The sequence below is a fragment of the Dreissena polymorpha genome, chromosome 2 (genome assembly GCF_020536995.1).
Source record: "Dreissena polymorpha isolate Duluth1 chromosome 2, UMN_Dpol_1.0, whole genome shotgun sequence".
Taxonomy (NCBI): domain Eukaryota; kingdom Metazoa; phylum Mollusca; class Bivalvia; order Myida; family Dreissenidae; genus Dreissena; species Dreissena polymorpha.
The window spans coordinates 4,242,283-4,268,572 of NC_068356.1; the positions used below are offsets into that span (position 1 = coordinate 4,242,283).

General features: G+C 37.1%; 1 protein-coding gene across 2 annotated transcripts in view; it reads right to left on the reverse strand.

The window, feature by feature from the left end:
- Positions 1-19,870, reverse strand: part of LOC127865660 (WASH complex subunit 4-like) — a 57,228-nt gene extending 37,358 nt beyond the window's left edge. For both annotated transcript variants that reach the window (XM_052405572.1, XM_052405573.1), the window contains exons 1-10: positions 19,787-19,870; positions 16,487-16,626; positions 12,011-12,244; positions 11,737-11,819; positions 9,197-9,239; positions 7,489-7,592; positions 5,246-5,366; positions 3,734-3,851; positions 3,173-3,300; positions 1,443-1,603 (exon numbers count right to left, since the gene is read on the reverse strand). In XM_052405572.1, the coding sequence (XP_052261532.1) occupies positions 1,443-1,603; positions 3,173-3,300; positions 3,734-3,851; positions 5,246-5,366; positions 7,489-7,592; positions 9,197-9,239; positions 11,737-11,819; positions 12,011-12,244; positions 16,487-16,626; positions 19,787-19,841 (1,187 nt within the window). In that variant the 5' untranslated portion in view covers positions 19,842-19,870. The remainder of the gene's footprint in view (positions 1-1,442; positions 1,604-3,172; positions 3,301-3,733; positions 3,852-5,245; positions 5,367-7,488; positions 7,593-9,196; positions 9,240-11,736; positions 11,820-12,010; positions 12,245-16,486; positions 16,627-19,786) is intronic.
- Positions 19,871-26,290: the final 6,420 nt, after the last annotated feature.

The window sequence follows — 26,290 nt, forward strand, 5'->3', positions numbered from 1 at the left end:
CTGACCAGAGACAGCACAGGCTGATTATAGACAGCACAGGCTGATCAGAGACAGCACAGGCTGATCAGAGACAGCACAGGCTGATCAGAGACAGCACAGGCTGATCAGAGACAGCACAGTCTGATCAGAGACAGCACAGTCTGATCAGAGACAGCACAGGCTGATCAGAGACAGCACAGGCTGATCAGAGACAGCACAGGCTGATCAGAGACAGCACAGGCTGATCAGAGACAGTACAGGCTGATCAGAGACAGCACAGTCTGACCAGAGACAGCACAGGCTGATCAGAGACAGCACAGGCTGATCAGAGACAGCACAGGCTGATCAGAGACATCACAGTCTGATCAGAGACAGCACAGTCTGATCAGAGACAGCACAGGCTGATCAGAGACAGCACAGTCTGATCAGAGACAGCACAGTCTGACCAGAGACAGCACAGTCTGACCAGAGACAGCACAGGCTGACCAGAGACAGCACAGGCTGACCAGAGACAGCACAGGCTGATCATAGACAGCACAGTCTGATCAGAGACAGCACAGTCTGACCAGAGACAGCACATGCTGATCATAGACAGCACAGGCTGATCAGAGACAGCACAGGCTGATCAGAGACAGCACAGGCTGATTAGAGACAGCACAGTCTGACCAGAGACAGCACAGTCTGACCAGAGACAGCACAGGCTGACCAGAGACAGCACAGGCTGACCAGAGACAGCACAGGCTGATCATAGACAGCACAGTCTGATCAGAGACAGCACAGTCTGACCAGAGACAGCACAGGCTGATCATAGACAGCACAGGCTGATCAGAGACAGCACAGGCTGATCAGAGACAACACAGTCTGATCAGAGACAGCACAGTCTGACCAGAGACAGCACAGTCTGATCAGAGACAGCACAGGCTGATTAGAGACAGCACAGTCTGATCAGAGACAGCACAGTCTGACCAGAGACAGCACAGGCTGATCATAGACAGCACAGTCTGACCAGAGACAGCACAGGCTGATCAGAGACAGCACAGTCTGACCAGAGACAGCACAGGCTGATCATAGACAGCACAGGCTGATCATAGACAGCACAGGCTGATCATAGACAGCACAGGCTGATCAGAGACAGCACAGGCTGATCAGAGACAGCACAGGCTGATCAGACAGCACAGGCTGTTCAGAGACAGCACAGGCTGATCAGAGACAGCACAGGCTGATCAGAGACAACACAGGCTGATCAGAGACAGCACAGGCTGATCAGAGACATCAATGCTGATCAGAGAAAGCACAGGCTGATCAGAGACAGCACAGGCTGATAAGAGACAGCACAGGCTTATCTGTATTGATTCTTGGAATGAATCCCAATGCCTGGTTTTCCTAGATACAGCTCAAATAAGAAACAACAGTCTCACCTTAAACCAGAGATATATGCCATACAGCGTTTCATTTGTGGTTACCTTGACAACATCTGGTCCTTCTGCTGCAGGTAAGAGGTTTGAGCTTGTTTCACCAGCTCCTCTGCCTTGCGGTCAAGGGCCTTGGCCATGTGGGGAAGTTTGTCCAGTAGAAACTCATTGGGGAACCAGACTACACTTCCCAGCAGGTGCACCGATGGCAGCTGGAAATAAATATGCCTGGTTCTGGGAAATCTGGGCTTAAAGCACGTGCTTTAAGTGTTGTCCCTAATTAGCCTGTGCAGTCTGCACAGGCTTATCTGGGACAAGACTTTCCACCTATGGATTTGTTTTGTCTGTTCCAAACACAAATCAACTCAAGTGAGTGTTGTCTATGTTTAGCCTGTGCGGACTGCACAGGCTAATCTAAAATAACACTTGACGAATATGCATTAAGCCCAGTTATCCCAGAATGAGGCTCAAATATATAACACTATAAAATAAAATATATTTGTAAAACATGTATGCCCCCAAACTTTCAGCAAAGTTGTCACTATGGGAAATAGTGAAGAGATTTTTAAAATAACCCACATTCATGACCTTGACATTTGACCTCTTGACCTAAATTTTAATAGTTGTTTTCCTTTGATAACTATGATCTAGCAAACCAATTTTGCTGATCATCAGTTAAACCATTCTCTGCAGATCATGAGGGTGCAAAATCATGTAACAAATCTTGGACCAGTTGAACTGAAAATCGATGGGTTTCTTCATGGACCCAGTGGCCTTGACCTTTAAACATGTGGTCTTCAAAAATGAAAGGAGTCTTCCTTTCATACCAAGAAATAATCATACCAGTGTGCATCATTGCAGGTCAAAGCGTTCTCTATATTTTGTGCGGAAACAAAATAACCTACTAAGCGAAATCTGACCATCAGATGGACTTACTAACTGACTGCAGGACAGATTCAAATCATTATAGCCCTGCTTCATCAAAGGGGGGAATATAAGTGTGCATGGCACCTTGTCTACTAGACTATCAATCAGGATTCACATTGCACTTCATATTCACTTGTATAATGCTTCAAAATCAAATTTCATATCTATTTGTCTCACATATATCAGTCTCTTTCTAAAATGTGAAACAGTCATGAGTTTGACCTGTGGTAGCAAAATGTTTCCCATCAACATTACTTCTGCACACATCAAAGGTCATTCATAATCCTGTCATCTTGCTAACGAGTATATCAAGTTTCATGATCGTTGTGATATTTTCAAAAGAGATACAAGGTTGGTAAAACAGCAAAATGGCTGGACAGATGGACAAAGGAGAACTGTCCAAGAACATATTAGCTGATTTCAGTATTATTAATAAATTTATACTAGTTTTAAAATATGTTTATAATTTTTTAGTGACAAATATATCAGATTTGAATACTGGTCAAAATGGAATGAAGTGTATACTCCTAATAACAAGGGACAAAATTGTCACAACACCAGGTATTCAATAAAAAAAAAGTGACCTTGAACTTAACAAGCGACACACCGTCCAATGATGGTGAACAAATATGCCAAATAATTTAAAATCTCATAATGAATGACATAGTTATGGCCCGGACAAGCTCATTTATGGCCATTTTTGACCTTTGAACTCAAAGTGTGACCTTGACCTTGGATATATCGACGTAATTCTCCAGCCCGCCCACCGACATTCGCCAATCTAATAACCAGTTTTTTCCTTCGGAAAACCTGGTTAAAAAACGTGTATACTTGTCCATGCTTTAAAACCAAACCTTTTTATAGATGTCCCAGAGTGACTTGAACACTTTCTTGTCCGTGACTCTAAACAGCTGGAAATGCAATATGTACAGCCCACACAGCCCCACAAACTTGAACCTCTGATCAACCTCGTTGGACTCTCCTGAGAAACAATTGTTATGAGGATATTTTTCTGACTTGGTGAACTATCAATTCAATGCCACAACTATTTCTTTTTTTTGTGATGATAACAATCGGATAAAAATCTCTTATCTACCAAAACCAACACTTTCTTACCATTACCCTAAATATTTTACTTTTTGTTTTCCTCTGTTTGATGAACTTGAAAAAATTGTGGGAATAATAACAGTTTCCCTTGCAAAAAGCAATAAAGCTCATTTATCCACTCGAGCTTTGAGTCCATATTTTCAAAAGACATCAGAAATCAACAATTAAATAATAAAATAATAAAGACCTTCTTTTGACACAAACAAAAAAGGAAGTGATACATTGTGACAATTAAACTCATTAATTCTATCACTAAGAAACTCGCCCAGCTTTGGAAATTGTAGGCTTATATAGTTATACTTACATACCTATTCTAGCCTCAAGTTGCTCTAGGTAGTTGCGAATGTTCACTCCAAACTCGTCCATAAACACAGTGTTCTTGCTCACAAACACCTGCTGGCTGTCAAAAGGCTGTTCTACACAATTCTGAAATGTTTAGCATATTACCTCTTTCAGTGCTGGAACCGAATTTTGAAGGTCTTTGCAAACAGTTTGGATCCAGATGAGACGCCACAGAACATGGAATCTCATCAGGATCCAAACTGTTAGCTATTCTGATAGTATTCTTTGAAAAATATCGAAGAAATGGCTAATTTTAGAAATTCAGCAGACAACATGTTAGCAGACGACAAATTTCCCAGCATGCAAAGGGTTAAATGCCAAACAAGGTCATGGACAGAAATACATTAATGTTGTAAAAAAATTGACCCCATGGAATGCTATATTTTTTGCAGTATATCAAACTTTACTTCAATTTTAAAGGAAGTAACATTTTTGTATTGGAAAGTTTAAAAAAAAGAGTACATGTACGTGAAAAGTGCATGACTTAAGAGAGCTGGAACTTATTGCTGAGTTTGTATATTTTAATTAAAACTAAAAAAACAAAAGGTCTGAAGAGCCTTGCAAGATTTGGCTGGTCATTAAACTTGGCCTCCTTTTTTGTCAACCATGAACACAGCACAAGTTAGAGAGAGGAAAGATGCCAATAAACATCACATCAGCGAAATGTGTTCCCAATAATACATCTCTTAATCCTTTCCCTCTCAGAAGCAAAGTGAAAATAGCTATGTGCAAACAGCATAAAACCAGAACAGCCTGCGAGTAACTCCCAGTCTGTTCAGGTTTTATATTGTTTGCTGCTCACTAGTATCTAAGGGTTGGAAATGAAGCCTTTAAAATTTTAATCTAAAGAAAAGGTCTTTCATTAAATTTAACTTTCTAAGGGACCACAAAAGCGTGGTAAGGGGTTAAAGAGACCCTGCAAATAACACTGAAAACTAACCAATAATCTATGCAAAATGAATCCTGAGTGACAAATAGTAAAATGAAATTCTTATTTCAATTATAAAAGAATTTTTCAGATCCTGAAAGGTTGTAATCAGAAAAAAACGTTCTGATACCAGATTCTTCATCCAGCAGCCCTAACCCTCTTGTTTTATAATGACTTTTCAACAGTTTTGCAAAATTGCAATTAAAAAACAAATGCCATATATTCACAAATGGATGTTTGGATTATATCAAACAAAAAATATAACAGTCCTGACTGAAACAAAATGTGAAAAATATTGGTTCATTTTTTGATAATCATTGCTCTTAATTGGAAAAAATAATCAAGCATTGTTTTTAAATAAAAAGCCTGCATGGTGATAAGGTAGGATAAACAATTTTGCTTCATGAGGTCCCAGGTTTTAGCCCAAGATAAATTATTTTAATGACATTTGTCAAATAATACCAAAAGCTTTTATAGTGTCCCTCTAATGCCTACTCATCAAAACTAAATGTTGTTGTGAGTCAATTAACAAAGAAATAAATGTTTTTACCTGAAAAATCATCTTCTCCAATAGCTGTCCTTCAAGGGACATCATCAGTTTCTCAAAGGGCCGTAACTTGTCCTCTGTTGTACCAAACTTGGTAGGATCATGCCTCACTGACTTCAGCATGCTGAAACAAGAGGCAATTTATTGTCTTCATATGAATATTATGGTACTATTTTGCTATAAAACACATTGAGATAAATAATTCTGCTTGACACTTGCAGGACGTACTACAACAACAAAATCAAACAACTGTCTATTTTTTAAATAACTGACACTCTCTTGGTTAGATAAGATTGTTTGTTTAAGTTTCATATTAATTAAACAAGAGGGCCAAGATGGCCCTAGTTCGCTCACCTGAGGAGTCCGTTCATTCAATCTTTACCAAATGTCAAACTTGACCTAGATATTGTCCAGACAAACATCCTGGTCAAGTTTCATCATTATTGCATCTGCGAGTCATGATCAAAGTACCTATGAACTTTCATGATCCTAGGCGTAAGCATTCTTGAGTTATCATCTGGAAACCATTTTTCTAAGTTGGGACACCGTGACCTTGACAGCCATAGTGTGAATACGTTTTTTGGCACTGTGACCTTGAACTTTGACCTAGTGACCTGATAATCTATAGGGGGTCATCTGCCAGTCATGATCAATATACCTATGAACTTTCATGATCCTAGGCATAAGCGTTCTTGAGTTATTATCCAGAGACCATTTTACTTATTCAGGTCATCGTGACCTTGATCTTTGACATAGTGACCTGAAAATCAATAGGGGTCATCTTCGAGTCCTGATCAATGTACCTATGAAGTTTCATGATCCTAGGCATAAGCGTTCTTGAGTTTTCATCTGGAAACCATTTTACTATTTCGGGTCACTGTGACCTTGACCTTTAACCTAGTGACCAGAAAATCAATAGGGGTCATCTACGAGTCATGATCAATGTATCTATGAAGTTTCATGATCCTAGGCCTAAGCATTCTTGAGTTATCATCCGGAAACCATTTTACTATTTCGGGTCATTGTGACCTTGACCGTTGACCTAGTGACCTGAAAATCAATAGGGGTCATCTGCAAGTCATGATCAATATATCTATGAAGTTTCATGATCCTAGGCATAAGTGTTCTTGAGTTATCATCCGGAAACCATTTTACTATTTCGGGTTATCATGATCTTGACCTAAAAATCAATAGGGGTCATTTGCGAGTCATGATCAATGTACCTATGAAGTTTCATGATCCTTGGCATAAGGGCTCTTGTGTTATCATCTGGAAACCATCTGGTGGACGGACGGACCGACATGAGCAAAACAATATACCCCCTCTTCTTTGAAATAGGGGGGGGGGGGCATAATGAGAAAACTGCCCCCCCTCCCAGCAGCCATATGATTCAACTGACCGGAACCAATTTTAAACTCAACTCTTGTATCAAGGAAACAAATGTTCTAAGCAAATTTCATGAAAATAGAGAAAAATGCCCCCCCCCTCCACTGGCGGCCATGTTTTTTCACCGATCCCGACCATTTTCAAACTCGTCCGAGATATCAATAAAACCAATGTTTTGACCAACTTTCATGATGATTGGGCAAAAATTGTGACTTCTAGAGTGTTTACAAGGTTTCTCTATAGCCAAATAGGGAAAACTGCCACTATATACATATAGAGAAAAATGCCCTGCCTACTGGTGGCCATGTTTTTACACCGATCTCGACCATTTTCGAACTTGTCCGAGACATCAATTGAAACAATGTTTTGATCAACTTTCATGATGATTGAGCAAAAATTGTGACTTCTTGAGTGTTTACAAGATTTCTCTATTGCCAAATAAGGAAAACAGCTCCACCCATTGGCGGTCATGTTTTTCAACGGATCGGAACCACTTTTATACTCAACCAAGATATCATTAAGACAAACATTTTGACAAAGTTACATGAAGATTGGGCATGAAATGTGACTTCTACATTGTTTACAAGGTTTTTCTTTTTTTTGACCTAGTGACCTAGTTTTTGACCAGGCACAAGCCAGTTTCGAACTCGGCCGAGATTTCATTGGGACAAAGCTTCTGACCAAGTTTCATGAAGATGGGAAAAACATGTGGCCTCTAGAGTGTTTACGAGCAAATGTTAACGGACGGACGGACAAAGACCTGAGCAATCAGGTGAGCTAAAAAAAGGTTTCTCATTTTAATATACGTGCTGTGACAGAAAGAAGTTGTTACAGAAAATACACTACAAAATGCAACAAACCGTTTGTAGAGGGTCCAGTGGTCCAGCAGGGTGGTATGAGATGCTATCAGCTCATCTAAAGTTATCAGCACACCCAGCAAGTCACCAAGGTGTTCAAACACTGCCTAAAGGACATTTGAATGTCAGCATACCAAGAAAGTTACTCAGGTGTTCAAACACAACCTATAAAACATTTGAGTGTCAGTTTACCAAGCAAGTCACCAAGGTGTTCAAACACCGCCTATAGAACATTTGAGTGTCAGTATACCAAGCAAGTCACCAAGGTGTTCAAACAACGCCTGTAGAACATCTGAGTGTCAGTATACCAAGCAAGTCACCAAGGTGTTCAAACACTGTCTATAGAACATTTGAGTGTCAGTATACCAAGCAAGATACCAAGGTGTTCAAACACCGCCTGTAGAACATCTGAGTGTCAGTATACCAAGCAAGTCACAAAGGTGTTCAAACACTGCCTATAGAACATTTGAATGTCAGCATACCAAGCAATTCACTCAGGTGTTCAAACGCTGCCCATAGAACATTTGAATGTCAGCATACCAAGTAAGTCACTCAGGTGTTCAAACACCACCTATAGTACATTTGAATGTCAGCATACCAAGCAAGTCACTCAGGTGTTCAAACACAATGTACAGAATATTTGAATGTCAGCATACCAAGCAAGTCACTCAGGTGTTCAAACACCACCTGTAGAACATTTGATTGTCAGCATTCCAAGCAAGTCACTCAGGTATTCTAACACCGCCTATAGTACATTTGAATGTCAGCATACCAAGCAAGTCACTCAGGGGTTCAAACACCGCCTATAGAACATTTGAATGTCAGCATTCCAAGCAAGTCACTCAGGTGTTCAAACACCGCATATAGTACATTTGAATGTCAGCATACCAAGCAAGTCACTCAGGTGTTCAAATACTGCCTATAGAACATTTGAATGTGAGCATACAAAGCAAGTCACTCAGGTGTTCAAACACCACCTATAGTACATTTGAATGTCAGCATACCAAGCAAGTCACTCAGGTGTTCAAATACTGCCTATAGTACATTTGAATGTCAGCATACCAAGCAAGTCACTTAGGTGTTCAATCACCGCCTATAAAACATTTGAGTGTCAGCATACCAAGAAAGTCACCAAGGTGTTCAAACAACGCCTATAGAACATTAAAATGTTAAGAGAAACGGCAACATGATTTAAAACTGTAAAATACCTTTATTTTACAAATATTGTTTTTTTTTTTTAAAAAGAACCGTTATAAACAAAAAAACTGTTATAAAGATGTACTTAAAAGTAATCTTAATTATCATTTCAAGATTTTTTGAATATTTGTTTTCTTTATCTGTATGTGAATTGGCATCATTTGGGAGACTCCCCACACTCAGAGCATTTGTTTTCAGTCCTGATCACTTCATCATAACAAGATCTGAATATGAATGTGTTCAGAATTACTCTTTGTCAAAATAAAGCGAGCTAAAAACTTGTTAACTCTTTCAGTGCGGGAACCGAATTTTGAAGGCCTTTGCAAACAGTTTGGATCCAGATGAGACGCCACAGAACGTGGCGTCTCATCTGGATCCAAACTGTTTGCTATTCTGATAGTATTCTTTGAAAAAAAAATCGAAGAAAATGCTAATTTTAGAAATTCAGCAGACGACATTTTAGCAGACGACAAATTTCCCAGCATGCAAAGGGTTAATTAATTCATGAACTTACTTGAAAATGAACATCAGATACATCAATCAGTTTCTGTCCAGCTCTAAAAAGCAAAAAAATATTGAACAACTGTGGCATATATGTAAAACATTGTTCAGTTGACAAACTATATAGAGGTCAAGTACTTATTGCACAATTATTGTTTGTTTTATCTCAATGTAAAGAAGTGAAACTCCAGCTGCTCCAGCACGGCAGCAGTATTGCATTCTTATTATACACAAGTTTGTGGTCCTTTATATATGGCAAGTGACCAATTGCCAAAACAGTACGGAACAATACCATACAGCATACACACATAGGAGAATAAAGCTGGGATCACCGCCTCGGAACGGTCCATGCAAGGCACTGGGGGTTTAAACCGGTTTTAGAGCGCTCAACCTCACACTTGGCCAAGCAATATTCATGATACATATAAGCGTAAATAAAATGTAACCTTATAGCATTGTAATTCAAGTTTCAGTACCTAGAAAATTTAATAAGAAATAGTGGTATTTATTTAAAACTTCAGTAATAATGCAATAGTGATTATTTTTAACATAGATAATGCAGTTCTTTACACATTATTATACATTTGTTAATCATTATTTCAAACACTATTTATCAGAATTCCTCATTATCATTAAGTAATTTTGCAGTTCCAAAAGTCCTTTTTCATTAAATTAGACTTTTTTATGTTTAATTTGAACTCCACTTTTTCCAATTCCCACTTTTTTTGCGACCAAACTCCAGTCTTTGTCTTTTGATATATTTTTTACACAATGTGCTGAAATGCATTATCTGCACCAATATTCATACCTGAAAACTTTCTAATACAAGCTTGTTAATTCAATAAAAGCATGTTAGGCACTTTAACTAATAATTGACCAGTCGCCAAATTATCGATCGCTCCGCCCACATAGTCACGTGGTCTAGTGATTAGAAAACTCCGACAAGCAGATCGCAATTATAGCGGATTACGTGAGGGAAATTCTATATTTGTAATGATGTATTATGCTCTTTTCTATAATATAAATTATTAAAGCCGCACACTAAACTAAACTGCTTTGTAAAACGTTAATACAATCATAAAAACTTTAGAGAGAAATGGCGTAATCAAAATAAATGAGTTAACGGCAGACTGACTATCAGAAACGTTTCTTATACATATTATATAGGGAGTTGATGAAAAATCCGTTGTAAAAATGAGCATTTATTTCATATTGATTTTTAACTTGTATTCAACCGTCTGACAGTGAACCCGGTGGCTATTCATATATAATTTTGAAAATATTTTTATTAAATGCAAATGACATATCCATATCATGATGGGTTTTTTGTTTATTAAAAATGTTTAGATCTTTGTTTTATTGTGTTATTTTTAAAAAGACACTGATTTTTTTATTTAGATATAAATTAAATTTTGATTGTAACCATAATTTAATACAGGCCTTAGTTTTAATTTCGTGGTTTCATTAACAGATAGTCTAATATGCATTTTATTTCATATATGTTTAATGCGAACCTGTTACATTTCACTATCAAAAAATGAAATGTTGGTATTACGGTGCTGTTTACGAACATTCGAACTGAATACATTTAGCATATTATGCATTTGCTTACTTATAACAAGATGGCCCTTATATTTTAATTGCAATTTTTACATTTCTCCCCGTATCAATATATGTTGTATTAGAAATGTTGTTGTTGTATTATAAGGCGTATATTTTACACTTGAAGAAGTCGCTTTAAGCTGGCTAAGCCGCGTTGAAATCACCTTTTTGTTGTTTACTTTAGTTAAAACAATATTTAAGTTAACAATTTATAATGATTTCCCTTGTTTATGATCCCCAGAAAATAAATATATAATTGGAAATCATTTAAGTAATTAAATAGTTTTCTTTTCTTGTGTACAGTACCTAACAATGCCTTAATGTTCCTTCATTCTGAGATCCACGCAACATACTGTTATTTATTAATCATCAACAATTACGCTGAGATTAATAAGCACGTGTGGCAATTATATTATGTTGCCCAAACTGCTTAATAATATTGTGCATCAAACGGTATAACACGTTTTAGAGAACACACACCTGGTGTGGTTAAACTATTTATTGTGTTTGTTTTCTCATTACTCGTTCATATGTTCAAGAAATAAAGATAAAATAATAACCTTTTATAAAGTATGTAACGCACCTACAATTTTGAAAAATGATCGAACAGTAATGATCATGCATTTGATATAAAATCTGTGTAAACTCTTAAAAATTACGTCCATTCCATACGTACAACGCGCTTTGTTTGTCGGACAAAATGGCGGCCAGATAAGCGTTGCTGAGGGGTGTGTGAAAAATTGATATCTGATTGGCTGATCGACTATATGTGGGCGGAGTTGGCGACTGGTCAATTATGCATGTCCAAAATGGGTGTCAACATTTGATGATTGTTTAAAGTTATCACAAAGAATAACCAGACATCATCACATATCCAAAATGAAAATAAATTGAACATAAAAATAAAAGCTATATAAGTGAAATTACAAGTTCTGACTGTATTTCAATTACCTGGCTGTACTGTGCAGGCTTGACATTTGTTGGACTACATTTTTCACAACTTCATTGCATCTGGACACGTAGCATGAAAGTTCCTGGAAGGAAAATGTGCATATTTGGGGCACCTTACTAAATTGCTCACAGATTTTCAACATTTTATATTATGAACATTTTGCTAACTACTTGCCATGGTATTAAGACTACACACATTCTACTAAAGCAACCAGCATTTTTTTTAAAGCAACCTATATTAGACCATGACCAGTAGAAAGCACTCAGACAATACCTGTAAAAAAGGTATCATTCTTCCAATCTGGATCTGTGCATCTCCCTCCTGCAGCCCTTCCTCCGGCTCCCCCTCCCCATAGAACATCAAGGCGTTGTAGAACTTTGTCTCAGCCTCATGCTTCAGGGCGCACATCTCACAACATAGGGCCGCCAGCACTGTCATGATCTTATTCAAGACCTTGTTGTCAGTTTTGATCAGTTGCAGCAATGTGGTCTGCTCATAGGGTAGGAACTGTAAGTATGATTGTGTGTAATTTAGTTAAAAACTTACATATAATATAGTAATCAGTCATATAAAATTGTTCATTTAAAAAATACAGATTGATACACACAACTTCATATCATCTGTAAGACGCATTATATATTTTACAATTTAAATACAGTGTGAGTATATTAATATTCAAAGGTTGTTCCTTCGATAGGTCACTTTTAATCCCCAGTCGACAAACATTTTTTAAAAATCTGATTGACCAAAAATTAAAACAAGAGGACATGAGAATTCGTGAATGCTCACCTAACAAAGTGTAGCTAAGTGGTATACTACTCAAGGCTCATCTAACAAAGTGTAGCTCAGTGGTATACTACTCAAGACTCCTCTAACAAAGTGTAGCTTAGTGGTATACTACTCAAGACTCATCTAACAAAGTGTAGCTAAGTGGTATACTACTCAAGACTCATCTAACAAAGTGTAGCTAAGTGGTATACTACTCAAGTCTCATCTAACAAAGTGTAGCTATGTGGTATACTACTCAAGACTCATCTAACAAAGTGTAGCTAAGTGGTATACTACTCAAGACTCACCTAACAAAGTGTAGCTAAGTGGTATACTACTCAAGACTCATCTAACAAAGTGTAGCTAAGTGGTATACTACTTAAGACTCACCTAACAAAGTGTAGCTTAGTGGCATACTACTCAAGACTCACCTAACAAAGTGTAGCTAAGTGGTATAATACTAAAGACTCACAAAGTGTAGCTAAGTGGTATACTACTCAAGACTCACCTAACAAAGTGTACCTAAGTGGTATACTACTCAAGACAGATCTAACAAAGTGTAGCTAAGTGGTATACTACTCAAGTCTCATCTAACAAAGTGTAGCTAAGTGGTATACTACTCAAGACTCATCTAACAAAGTGTAGCTAAGTGGTATACTACTCAAGACTCATCTAACAAAGTGTAGCTAAGTGGTATACTACTCAAGACTCATCTAACAAAGTGTAGCTAAGTGGTTTACTACTCAAGACTCACCTAATAAAGTGTAGCTTAGTGGTATACAGCTCAAGACTCACCTAACAAAGTGTAGCTAAGTGGTATAATACTAAAGACTCACCTAACAAGGTGTAGCTAAGTGGTATACTACTCAAGACTCACCTAACAAAGTGTAGCTAAGTGGTATACTACTCAAGACTCACCTAACAAAGTATAGCTAAGTGGTATACTACTCAAGACTCATCTAACAAAGTGTAGCTAAGTGGTATACTACTCAAGACTCATCTAACAAAGTGTAGCTACGTGGTATACTACTCAAGACTCATTTAACAAAGTGTAGCTAAGTGGTTTACTACTCAAGACTCACCTAACAAAGTGTAGCTAAGTGGTATACTACTCAAGAATCATCTAACAAAGTGTAGCTCAGTGGTATACTACTCAAGACTCATCTAACAAAGTGTAGCTAAGTGGTATACTACTCAAGACTCACCTAACAAAGTGTAGCTAAGTGGTATACTACTCAAGACTCACCTAACAAAGTGTAGCTAAGTGGTATACTACTCAAGACTCACCTAACAAAGTGAAGCTAAGTGGTATACTACTCAAGACTCATCTAACAAAGTGTAGCTAAGTGGTATACTACTCAAGACTAATTGTTTGGGGCTTATTTTGACTACAGGGAATAATTTAAACATAGTAGAGGACTTATACATGATTTTACACCTTGTCATATTAGTGAAGTTATTGTGCTATAACAAATCTATGTAAATCATCTAAGTTATTCCTGGGACATGGCCAAATTTTACACTATAACTTAACAAACTATGAAGAGGACCAATATATGATGTTACAAACCAAATATATTAATCTCTTGCCATATCCAAGAAAAAATGATTTTTTTTTAATCTTTTATTTTGCTCTGGTGACCTTCAAATGCAGCAGACCAAACAGATTTGAAAAAATAATTTAAAAGATGGTCACCCAAGAAACCTTTCTGTTTAAGTTTCCTTCATTTTTGTCAAGTGAAATAGAGTAGATATCGTTTGAATAAAATGATGCAGAATTGATGCACAATAACGCCCAGACGGACAAAAGGCATCGGACAAAAGGCATCACTGAATCCCAATACCCAATTTCAAAGCTTTGAGCCAAACTGTTTGCTTTTCTTATAGTATTCTTTGAAAAAAATCGAAGAAAATGCAAATTTTAGAAATCCAGCAGACGACATTGAAGCCGATGACAAATTTCCCAGCATGCAAAGGGTTAACTATTTCACACCACAACCTTGGAGTGGCTGATTGGAATCTAGAGGCATTATTGAAACAAACTTAGTAAAGGAACACTTAACAATATTACATACCACACATTATATATGTGCTGTGTCCTTTTAGAGAAGAACATTAGAAATTATTTTGTTTATGGTGTATACTCCAAATTTCATCCATGGTGTAAGGTAAATTTTGACCCAAGGGGCATGATTTGAGCCAACTTTGTAAAGGACTTCCGGATTATTTTGCATACCAAACATAAAAACCATTTGCTTTGCACTTTCAGACAAGAAGATTTTCCTTTTATAGGTCAATCAAAAAATGATGACTTCTAGAGCAAGGTCACTTTTGACCCCAATACCCAAATTCGAATAAACCTAGTACAGGACCTCTAGATGATCCTTCATACTTAACATGCGAGCCATGGGCTTTGTGATTTCAGACAAGAAGATTTTCGCTTTATAAGTTATAATTATTTTTGTGTGCAGAATTTCCCTTTATACAAAAATATATAAACCTTGAGACCCCTGATTTCAAATCACCCTTTAACCCTTCTGCATAATTTGAACAAACTTAATAGAGGGCCTCTGGCATATGGACTTTTGGATTCACACAAGAAGACTATAAAGACTTGTCGGCATGGCCACTTTTGACCCAAGGTGCACAGTTCAAACAAATTTTCTAAAAGACCTACCTTTGACCTAAGGTGCACAATTAGAACAAACTTTCTAAAAGACCTACGGATGATGCTACATACCAAATATGAAAGAACAGGGCTTTGCATTTTCAGACAATACATTTTCAGACAATACGATGTTTTCTTTCAATAAGTCCATGTAAAACAGGTGACCTTCAGCCTCAGGTGGCTTTTTGCTAGTTTTGACCCCAGGAGCATAATTTGAACAAAGTCTATAGAGAACCATTACATGATGATACATACAAAATATTAAACCTCCGGGGTTTTAAAAGCCTTTTCCAAATCCATGACCTAATTTTTAAACAAAAGGTCATTATTTGAACAATTTTTTTATCAATAACCTCTAAAGGAATATTCTTGTGAAGTTGTGTTTGATTTTTCCCAGTGTTTCAGATGGAGCTGTTGTTTTAAGAAAAGTGCATGCATGGACACCCTCAAACACAGACAGACGTCTGATATATTGTTATCAAAAGAGCTCTTCGTGCTCAAATTATGCTTAGGTGAGCTAAAAGCGCATTCTGATTGGGAGAATAATGAAAATTTCATGAATATATCAATTGCACCGTTTCTATCCAAGCAATAGCTTAAAATGTCTCCAGATTAAAATGATGCTGAAGCATATATATATATAGTATATATTTTATTTCGCACTACATGCTTTTGAAAAAAAACACAACATAATTGAATGCATTTATTTAAAAAAAATGTTTTCACAAAAATAAAGTAGTTTTCTTTCATAAGACAAGGAACAAAATTGTCACAAAACTAGGTTTTTAATTTGAAAAAAAGGCTGATAAAGGGAGACAAGTCAAACTGAACTGATTGTTTAAAATTAACCCACTTTGTTTCAAAATAAATCTATTTTTAAGCGTGGCAACCTTGACCTTGGAGATATTGACATAATTCTTATGTGTGACACACTGTCCAATGATGGTGAACAAATGTGCCAAATGATTTTAAAATCACACAATGAATGACATAGTAATGGTCCGGACAAGCTCATTTATGGCCATTTTTTATCTTTGAACTCAAAGTGTGACCTTGACCTTGGAGATATCGACATAATTCTTTCGCGCGACACACCGTCTAATGATGGTGAATAAATGTGTCAAATGATTTTTAAATCTCACAATGAACGACAAAGTAATGGCCCGGACAAGCTTGTTCCGCCGGCTCGCCCGCCAACATTCCCCAATTTAATAACCAGTTTTTTCCTTCGGAAAACCTGGTAAAAAAAATGCTATCTTAGCATGCATAAAATTATTTTCTGTGGACAGCGGTTTTAAGAATAAAGACTGAACCTCAAGGGATATGGGATCAAGTGTCATGTCCCACGAATCATTGACAGATTCTCCCAGTGCATCTTCAATGTCCTTCAACTGGGCACCATATTCTTTCATAAACTCCCCATACTTCTTTAACTGCAGCTCTCCAACAATCTCTGAAAAAATCAAAATACGTTCTTGAAACATTCAAGTTTATATGAACTAGTACCCTCTGAGGAAACCAGGCACATAATGCACGTGTGTCAAGTGTCCTCCTAAATCAGCCTTAGCAGTTCGCACAGGATAATCAAGAACAATACTTTCTGCTTTTTATGGATTTTTTCGTTTAAAAAAAGTATTTATAAACAAAAAATACAATATAGGCAGAAATTGCTGTTCCTGATTAGCCTTTGTGGCTATTCTGGGATGATTTTTTACACAACTGTATTAAGCCTTGTTTTCCCAGTGCGCTATTCATATTTGTGAAGAACATTTAAATGATAGAACTATAAAACAAGGAGCATGTTTAAATGTCAATCTTGAGATAATGAACAAATTACAATGATCCTCTTCTTTTCTTAAAGGTCACTCAAGTATATACCATCTACTAACCAGAATAGTTTTGTTTTCAAATAATATTGAAAAAGCGCAATTATCATTTGAACGTGTGCGTTCAGTGGTTCAAAATGATTACTGTGCTTACTTTTGATCAACAAATAATTTTCTCCTTACCGGGTATTTTAGTAAATGTTGTGTTTACAATTATATCTCACATGCCCATCTTTTGGTGAATGGAATCAGTTTCAGTTTTGAATATACAATGTGCGTATGTTTTGATTTTGTAAAGGGCTAATTTAGGGTTGAAATTCATTTCAATTCCCCTGCTCAAAAGGTTTATAATTGTATGATAGACTGATCTCCTAAAAAAAAAATTTGGACAAATATTTACCAAGTAATATGATTTTGTTTTCATATTTACAGCTATTTTCATTGAACCAAGTTTTAACACAATCTAATTTGGCATAAAGTGTCAAAGTATTTAATTTACATTTTATGATACATGTATGTAGATTATAAACATGTAATCATATTTCTCAAAAAAAAAGTATTTCATCATAACATTCCCAATCTGATGACCCTCGTACATTTTCCTCAAAAAAATTATGTGGCAAATAGTATACACTTTATAGTCAATGTAAATATTTCCTAAATATAACTAAATTAAAAATATATTGTGCTAATGTTGTCCTTATGTTTCGATAGAACAGACAATGAATAAACGAATTAGTGATTTCATATTATTATCTGTTAGCAAAACCAATATTTTGGTTGTCTGCTGATACACATGTAATGATTGAACAAAGTACCTGCAAAAATGCCAGGCTTCCTGAAGTCCCAAAAAGTGCCTGTCAACCGGACAGGCTGATGGAAAAGTTAGCCTGTCCAGACAAAAATTCACCTGATCGAACAGTGTGAGTTTATAACTGAAGAATTAAGTAAACTCATATTTATTGCAATGTGCAGCCTGTGTATAAGTACACTCAATAAAGTAAAACATAACCCTTGCGTGTTCTAGTGATTACAGTGTATGATGGACAACATCTTTAAATTCTAGTCAGAATCAAAACAAAATAACATAACACAATTGGTGTTGCTTTCTTCATCCTGAAAGTCAAGACCATCATCAGAATCACAATCAGAGTCTTAATCACACAGTTTTGCAATGTCATTGTCCATGGTAAAATGAGACTGCTGCATGCTTGCATTCTCAGGCACAGACTCGACAATATTTGGTTCCGATTCACTATCTGATTCGATGACCACAGAAGCTGACGATATGCATGGGGCATCTGTACCTTTTTCATGTGTAGTCTTTTGTTACAACCTTTGTGATTAGATAGATGATAATATGTTGGACCAATGAAATTGACGTTTTCATAAAATGACAAAGTGAGAGCACACTTTAGAACTAGTGACGCGTTAGTGTTCTAAATGACAAAATCGCTCGAAATTCACGAAAAGAGTGATTTTAATGGGGTGATTTTTTGACAAGTATTAGACATTTTGGTATTTAGTCATAATTGTCTTGGCCTGTCACAAGGACCGGCAATATAAGAAACTTCACCAGACCATAAAGAATTTTGCCGGACAAGACAGGCAGTCCAGCCTTTTCAGGAAGCCTGAAATGCATACAAATACTTTTCTGTAAGTTTAATTTGCAGCACTCCATTCTTTTTTATTGTGTTATATACAAGCAGCATGTATTTTTTTGTAATAACATCTGTCATAAAGTGCCCAAAGAATTATCATATTTGAGAACATAATTAACGTGTGAGAACAAAAAAACAAACTAGGAGTTCACCACAACAGGAAGTCCATATAAACGGACTGCCAGAGCCTTTGATTATTTTTGCTATGGTGGCTCTGTCAGTCCAAATGCACCCCTTCATAAACATGGGTGCAGTTCAGCGCAGAAAATCCGTGCTCTTCACTTAACATAATTTTATGTTGTTCGAGACAAATTGAGGAAAACAATGAATAAACTTCACAAACATTTTAAATTCACCATATTGGCAACCTTCGGATGTTATCCTTTGCATGCACCCTATAAGAACATGACGATGTTTCAACACACTTTTCTCGCTGATATGTTTAAATTTGAAACAGTGTTTTTTGTATCGAATATCACATCGTTATCGACTTTGTAGGCTCCAACACATAACCCGACGTGAAAAATATTGGTGTACTGCTACCAAACCAATATTGGGTCAATTTTCCAATATGGCGGATACAGCGTACGAAAGCAAAACTAAGTCAATAAAAAGCAGCTATTTATTGTTTTAATGGTACCATTCGTATGAGTTTGTGGTTTAGACAGGTTAACTTTGATAAGATCTTGCAGTTTCAGTGTTCCTTAACCCTTGCATTATTGATTAAATTTTGCACCCATGGGCAAGAGCCGGCGCATTGCAACTCTCAGCTAACAATTGGGTTATAAAGCTGAGAGTTAAATTATTGCAACTACACAACAGGTACCTAGACTTTTTAATATATTGCTTAAATAAAATGTGGTACTCCTGCATACTAGATTAGAACACTGCATAAAGAAGGGGTGTTGAACTATAAAATGTTGAGTTGTTGTTTTTTTAACTTCGGTAACGTAAGATCGAATGACTATTTCTCATATGGCTGTCCGAAAAATCCTCAACTTGGTCGATGTTTTATATGAACGTTATTTTATCTTGAACTGAAAAGTAATATGTATACGTTTAATAAACAGCTTGATAATATGGTTTATTTTTGCCAGGTTATCAAATGTGTCTGGCTTTTACTTACTTAGAGAACCGTCTTCAAATTTGTCGAACTGCCAGCCAGAGCTGTCAGTCGCCATTTTGAATCCTCCCAAATCACGTGAGCAGTGCTGAGGACAAAACTACCCGGACAAAACGGGCATTGTCAACACGGCATTTTATATCGAGGCGGATATCATTAATGTCCGTGTCTTCGAAGTTCCTTAAACTGGGATTTTTTTATCGCGAAATTAAAAACGTGTACATGGGAGTGCCTTAATATGGTTCTGATTAAACAAATAAATGTCAGACAGTATAGTTGCCACCAGAGTATCTCCTTGTTCCTGTCGACCGCGGATCCAGACTCAGTAACAATTGCTTAAGCTAAAGCATACATGCCATACGTCCCGAATTGTCCGGGACAGTCCCGGAAATGAAGAACTTGTCCCGCTGTCCCGGAAATCTGTCAAATGTCCCGGAATTTACAAAATCCATATATACATGTACCTTATCTTAGGCTTATGGCATGTATGCTGAAAGACATACACACCTCAAAACACTTTTATAAATTCTCATTCTACCCAAGATCATTAATACAACGGAATTCACTACGTCTTCACATACATGAAGCAGTTTTCAAAACCTTTAGTCCGGTGGCCGTCATTGTCCCCCCTTATCCACCTGTAAACACATACAATGTAAATAATTTTAAACTAACACCCAACTGAGCACCTTTGCACAATTTCACCCCTTAACCAATAGTTGCCAGCACAAAATCTTCTATTTAGAAGGAGTTCAGTATCGGAAGAAGAATGTATACATACATTTACTTAAATACACATATGTTGTTCACATTTTACACTCAATGCTCATACATTAGTCACAAATGTTTGTAACGTCAAATGTGAATGTAAACCCATTATGTAGGACGCATATTGCCTGCTATGGACTTGTTCTGAAATTTAGCTTTTGACCATGATATTTTTTTGCCATAATAGTTTCTCTTATAAGTTCATGCCCGTAGCCAGTGTTTTGAAAAGGGTGGGTGCAAATTTTCCCATCAACGATTGTTATTGAGCAACGAAGTGGCAAAGGGGGTAGGTGCGGGAGGGGATGTCCGCCTCTTGCAATCAGGGGGTTTGGAGGTCCTATACCCCTAGAACAATTTGAAAATGAAACGGAAAATCCTGCTTTCTGGTGACTTTTTATCTGTATTAAGAGACTGAAGTTATGGAGCATTTTTATATGAAATTTCACTTTCATTGACCATACTCAGTGAATGATCGACATGAATATGATATAGCATACATGTATTCCCCACTACCGTTTTTCAATAACCACCTTTTTCGATCAGTCACGGAAATAAATTATTTTATACGGTGTTTAACCCGATACTTGTTTGCGCGCACACACTTTGTCTATATATGCAACAACACATTTACAGAATGTAAAATCAACGATATGAACGGTATAAAATATCATTATTTATTGGAATGTTGATAAAACTGCTACTATGGATAGTACCAGAGGCCAAGCATTGCTCTTAACGTGCTAATAGTGTATTGTACAACAAACACTGATTAACAAAACTGGACATTCTCTAATCTGCATCAATACTAAACAGAAATCAAAATGGTATAACTTTTTAGTTTTATTTTTTTTTTAAACTATTAAAACAAATTAGTTATCTTTTTCTACACGAATTTCATAAACATATAACAATTAAGGTTTTATAAAGACCCTATAACCACAAACTTCTGGCCATATGGTCTCAAAGTCCTTAACAATGTATACCAGGACATTGAAAAAAGATGGCCTTATTTGCCGATTATCCTCAAGATCCGTCACAGTTAATGAACATTTAATATTAACGCCCACCTGATCATATGTTATAACGTTTACATTCATTGTAACAACTGTTTAAGCATGTTAAGGACAGGACATATTTCATAGTGTCAAGTTTTACATAATTAAAACATTGTGGAAAGTTCTGTATGTGAGAAGAACAGATGCCATTAAGTGTTGGTAAACTACAAAAAAGCTATATTGCTTTGCATAACTGATTTGTTTTCTTGCCATACAACAACAAAAAAATTATCCTGTCTTGAGCATAGCTGATGTTGTTTTTGTTGTTGCTGGAAAACCCTTTGTACAGTGGTTGTAATGGTTGTACAGTGATACAACAAATAGACAACGCAGTCTGTCGAAAATGCTGTGCACAATGTGTAATTGATGGGAAGGTCCATTTTTATAGTACCTCATCCAGAACTTAACTATTATTTAAATATTGTATAACACATAGTTCCTGAAATGACATTTTTTCAACAATTCTTTATGTTTAGATGTACAGGTTTTAATTTATAATGACAAATTGTAAGTAAAATATATAACTGCATACGCCATGACTGTCTTCGATATGTTGAAAAATTCAGTACATTGTGTATAAGAGATGGGAATAAATAAGAACCATGACTGTGTCTACGAGGTGTACTTATGACGGGCGGGTCTCGGACGATGGTCACTTCGGTGTTGTCCATATGGCCACTAGTCTGGGCCCGGCTCGAACTATACCTCACCATATTATCCCGGCCCTATAAGTGTAAGTTACCTGTATAAAAGAGTTATGCGGGCCACGGGCTTAATTCTGAGGAAAAATAGTATACTAATATTAATTAATTTGGTTCTAAAACTGTACCGTAAACAATTCATGATATATGTAATTTTAAAGATTCCAATTAATAATGGCTATCTTATGTACTTATGGCAAGAGGAAAATTGCATCAATAAATAAATAGATATAGAAACACTGCATGTAATGTGCACGCCGAGAACCTATATTTGTATTTGGGGTCCAAATTGACTTTGGATTGGTAGTACATTGCAGTGCAGTGTCCAATAACACCTTGGTGACGTCAATACATAAAAAAGTAAATAAACAATACTATAAACAAGGCCAAGATGAGGGAGCTGTTTGTAACGAACGTTCGCGGTTTCCTCGTCTGCGCCTTAAGCTTAACGGAATATCAAAAACCGCGTGCCCGTGCCACTTGTTCTCCAATGACTTACTAAATAAAACTGTCTGGACACACCTCAACTAACTACAACCCCGGTAAATAGGTAATCAGGATAAATATATATGTAGGAAATTAGAAACAAAACAGTCATAGACTAATATAACCTGTATATTGTCTCATTATAACCCAGATCAACAATATCAAATGTCTGGAATAGATTTTTGTGAGAATTACGATATCACACTGTGATCATCAGGCTTCAGTATAGCCCTCACATAATTGAAACCAGACATCTACATATAAGCTGGAGTAGATTCAATTTACAATTAAACATGATAAATAGCAATGTATGAGGCATATACTGAATACCACTACCAAATGAATGGAATAGATTTTTGTGAGAATTACGATATCACATTGTGATCATCAGGCTACTGTATAGCCCTCACAAAATCGAAACCAGTTATATACATATTAGCTGAAATAAATTCGAATGAGAATTAAGAATCTCAGTACAACATCAACAACACACAATGCTAAAACGACGGAAGAGTACGTTTTCCCCAGCACGCAGGTCACTCAGCCTTTTTACGACGGGAGGGTACGTTCCCCTTAACACATGCCACTCGGCCTTTTTCGACCACTGTGGATAAGCTCTATTATAAATCCTTCTTTTACAACCAAATAGCGCTAACAAAACCCAGGGTTCCGCGAGACCCTCGTTTTCCTTCTCTTAAGCTGTAATCAGCAACGACGACGAAGGTAGGGAAAAAGCACACAGACAACATACTTCCACGCAGGATCGGAAGACGCAGTAAGTGCGCACGTGGGCAAATTTACCCACAGTGCAACCCCGTTAGGTGTAAATATTGTTTTAATTAAATGTGAGTAGTAAACATGTTTTTCCCATATGTACAAGACTTAAACATGTTGAGTAGAGCGTGTCGGCTGGGCTAGAGGGCGCGCCTGGAGAGATATCTCTCGTCCGTGCACTCTGGCTCCGTTGACATGACATACCCAACATGACAAAAATAAAAATAAAAAATAAATAAGAGAATGGTGACGGTATTTGTTGTTGTTGTTTCCCCTACTGTAGCGTAGGTGAAGTTTTCTTGTAGTGTAGTGTAAGTTTTTTCCTTGCATGCCTGTGCCTTGTTACGTTTGACGTTGAATTGCAACCTTTGTATTGCTAACCTGCACGTAGTACCCTTGTCACTATGAGGGTCAGATCGAATTAGAAGGATGATCAGCATTAACATCCCAGATCTATTCCCTCCTGACCAAAAGGCACTAATACATATAATTACCATCTGTAACCATAAGCAATATGAACAGGAATAAGACGTGTGCTGGAGAGAGAGAGAGCAGAGATAGAGAGAGAGAGATGAGAGAGAGAGAGAGAGAGAGAGAGAGAGGAGAGAGAGAGAGAGAGAGAGAGAGAGGAGAGAGAGAGAGAGAGAGAGAGAGAGAGAGAGAGAGAGAGAGAGAGAAGAGAGAGAGAGAGAGAGAGAGAGAGAGGAGAGAGAGAGAGAGAGAGAGAGAGAGAGAGAGAGAGAGAGAGAGAGAGAGAGAGAGAGAGAGAGAGAGAGAGAGAGAGAGAGAGAGAGAGAGAGAGAGAGAGAGAGAGCGCGAGAGAGAGAGAGAGCAGAGATCGAGAGAGAGAGAGAGGCAGAGGAGAGAGAGGACGAGAGCGAGAAGAGTGGAGAGAGAGGAGAGCGTAGAGAGAGAGCGAGAGAAGCGAGCTCGCAGCGAGCTCTCTCCGCAGATATTATCTCTACTCTCTCCTCATATTCTATAGCTCTCTCCCCTCTCTCTCTCTTCTCTTCTCTCTCTCTCTCTCTCTCTCTCTCTCTCTCTCTCTCTCTCTCTCAAAACCCAACCCAATATAAAGGCGCGTGAAAATGTCTCCCCAAGAAAGAAAGTGTAGAACCAGAAATTGTCCTCCCTGTTCCCCCAACAACCAGGAATCTCGGTCCAACCACACAAACGCAGCCCCTTTACTACTATATTAAACTAAATTACCTTTAAAAACTAGTCTTACCCTTGCAACACCATTAAAACACCTTACAATTTCCAATAGCACAACAGAGAGAACCCATGTGAATTTACACCAAGACACAGGGCAGTAGAGTAATATCTGTACTATGTTTATGTACTAACCAGTCCTCCGCGAGGGACGTTAAACGGGGGTGCAGTGTATCGGTGCTGTACACCGGGCATTTAAAAGAACCAGGGACGCCTCTGGAATCGGGGCGCCCTCTGTATCCCGCTCGAACCCCCACTAACACCTCTTGGGGCAGAGAGCACAAAAACCACACACAAACTATAAGGAATAAACATTAATGCCAATAAGGATAATGCTAATCTAGAGATAATAGGAATACTGCAAAAACCATTTCGATAAAAGGCAAACCACTACATAATCCATAAAAAAGCATCTAGACATATTAAGGTCTGATTGGCCATCGTGTTCTGATGTATAATATGACCTAATTTTCTCCCCTGAAGGGTCACAGGGGCAGGTCGATTCATCTGTAGTCGCGAAGACGCTGGACGACCTGTAAATAAATCTCAAACACACACACGTCTACGAGATGGGAATACTTTAGTATCATGGCTGTGTCCTTGAGATAAGCGTAATTAATACCATGAATGTGTCTATGAGATGGTAAGTAAGTAATAATTAGTGTGTCTATGAGACGAGAAGAAATATGTACCATGACAGTGTCCTTGAGATGAGATTTATCATTCCATGACCGTGTCTATTAGATTGTGAGTAATTAGTACCTTGATTGTATGTATGAGATGGAAGTAATTAGTAGCACGACTATGTCTAAGAGATGAGAAGTGGTTATTACCGTGACTGTGTTCATGATATCGGCAGAAATACGTATCATGACTGTGTGATGGTAAGTAATTGAATACATTACAGTGTATAAGTCTCAGAGCGCTACAAGTGACATGTCAATACAATAAGAATATATAAGAAATACTAACGAGTTCAAAGATATTGCAACACTGAATTAGCAGCAAACTACAGCTATTTATACAGACGTAATTAAATCAATAATCAGCATTTATTGAAATAAGCTTAAAATGGTTCTCAATCTACCATTTCACAATTACGCCAATTAAAAAAAAAAGCTTGAAAGTGATCTTCGTATAAACAAAAGTTTTTTTTTAACTAAATGAGAGTTTCTTTGGCAAAATGATTATACGAACACATAATATTTCCAAGCTGTTTTGCAAATTTAGGTAAAATGTTACAGTATTGTTCACACAATGTAAGCCTTAATAATAAATATGTATTTTAAAATACAGAAAAAAATGAAAATGCCATCAATGGCACATTGAACCTAACTTGAGTTAAGTGAAATTTTGAAATCGTTTCAAGATTGTTAAAATATCGTTTAAATACCTTCCAAATATGGCGGATTTAGGAACTGCACCATTAAACGTGTTAAGCAGGGCATTCCTTCAATTCTCATGTTTTACCTCATGGTAGAGTCAATGTAATAATTTATAGGGAAGAAAGG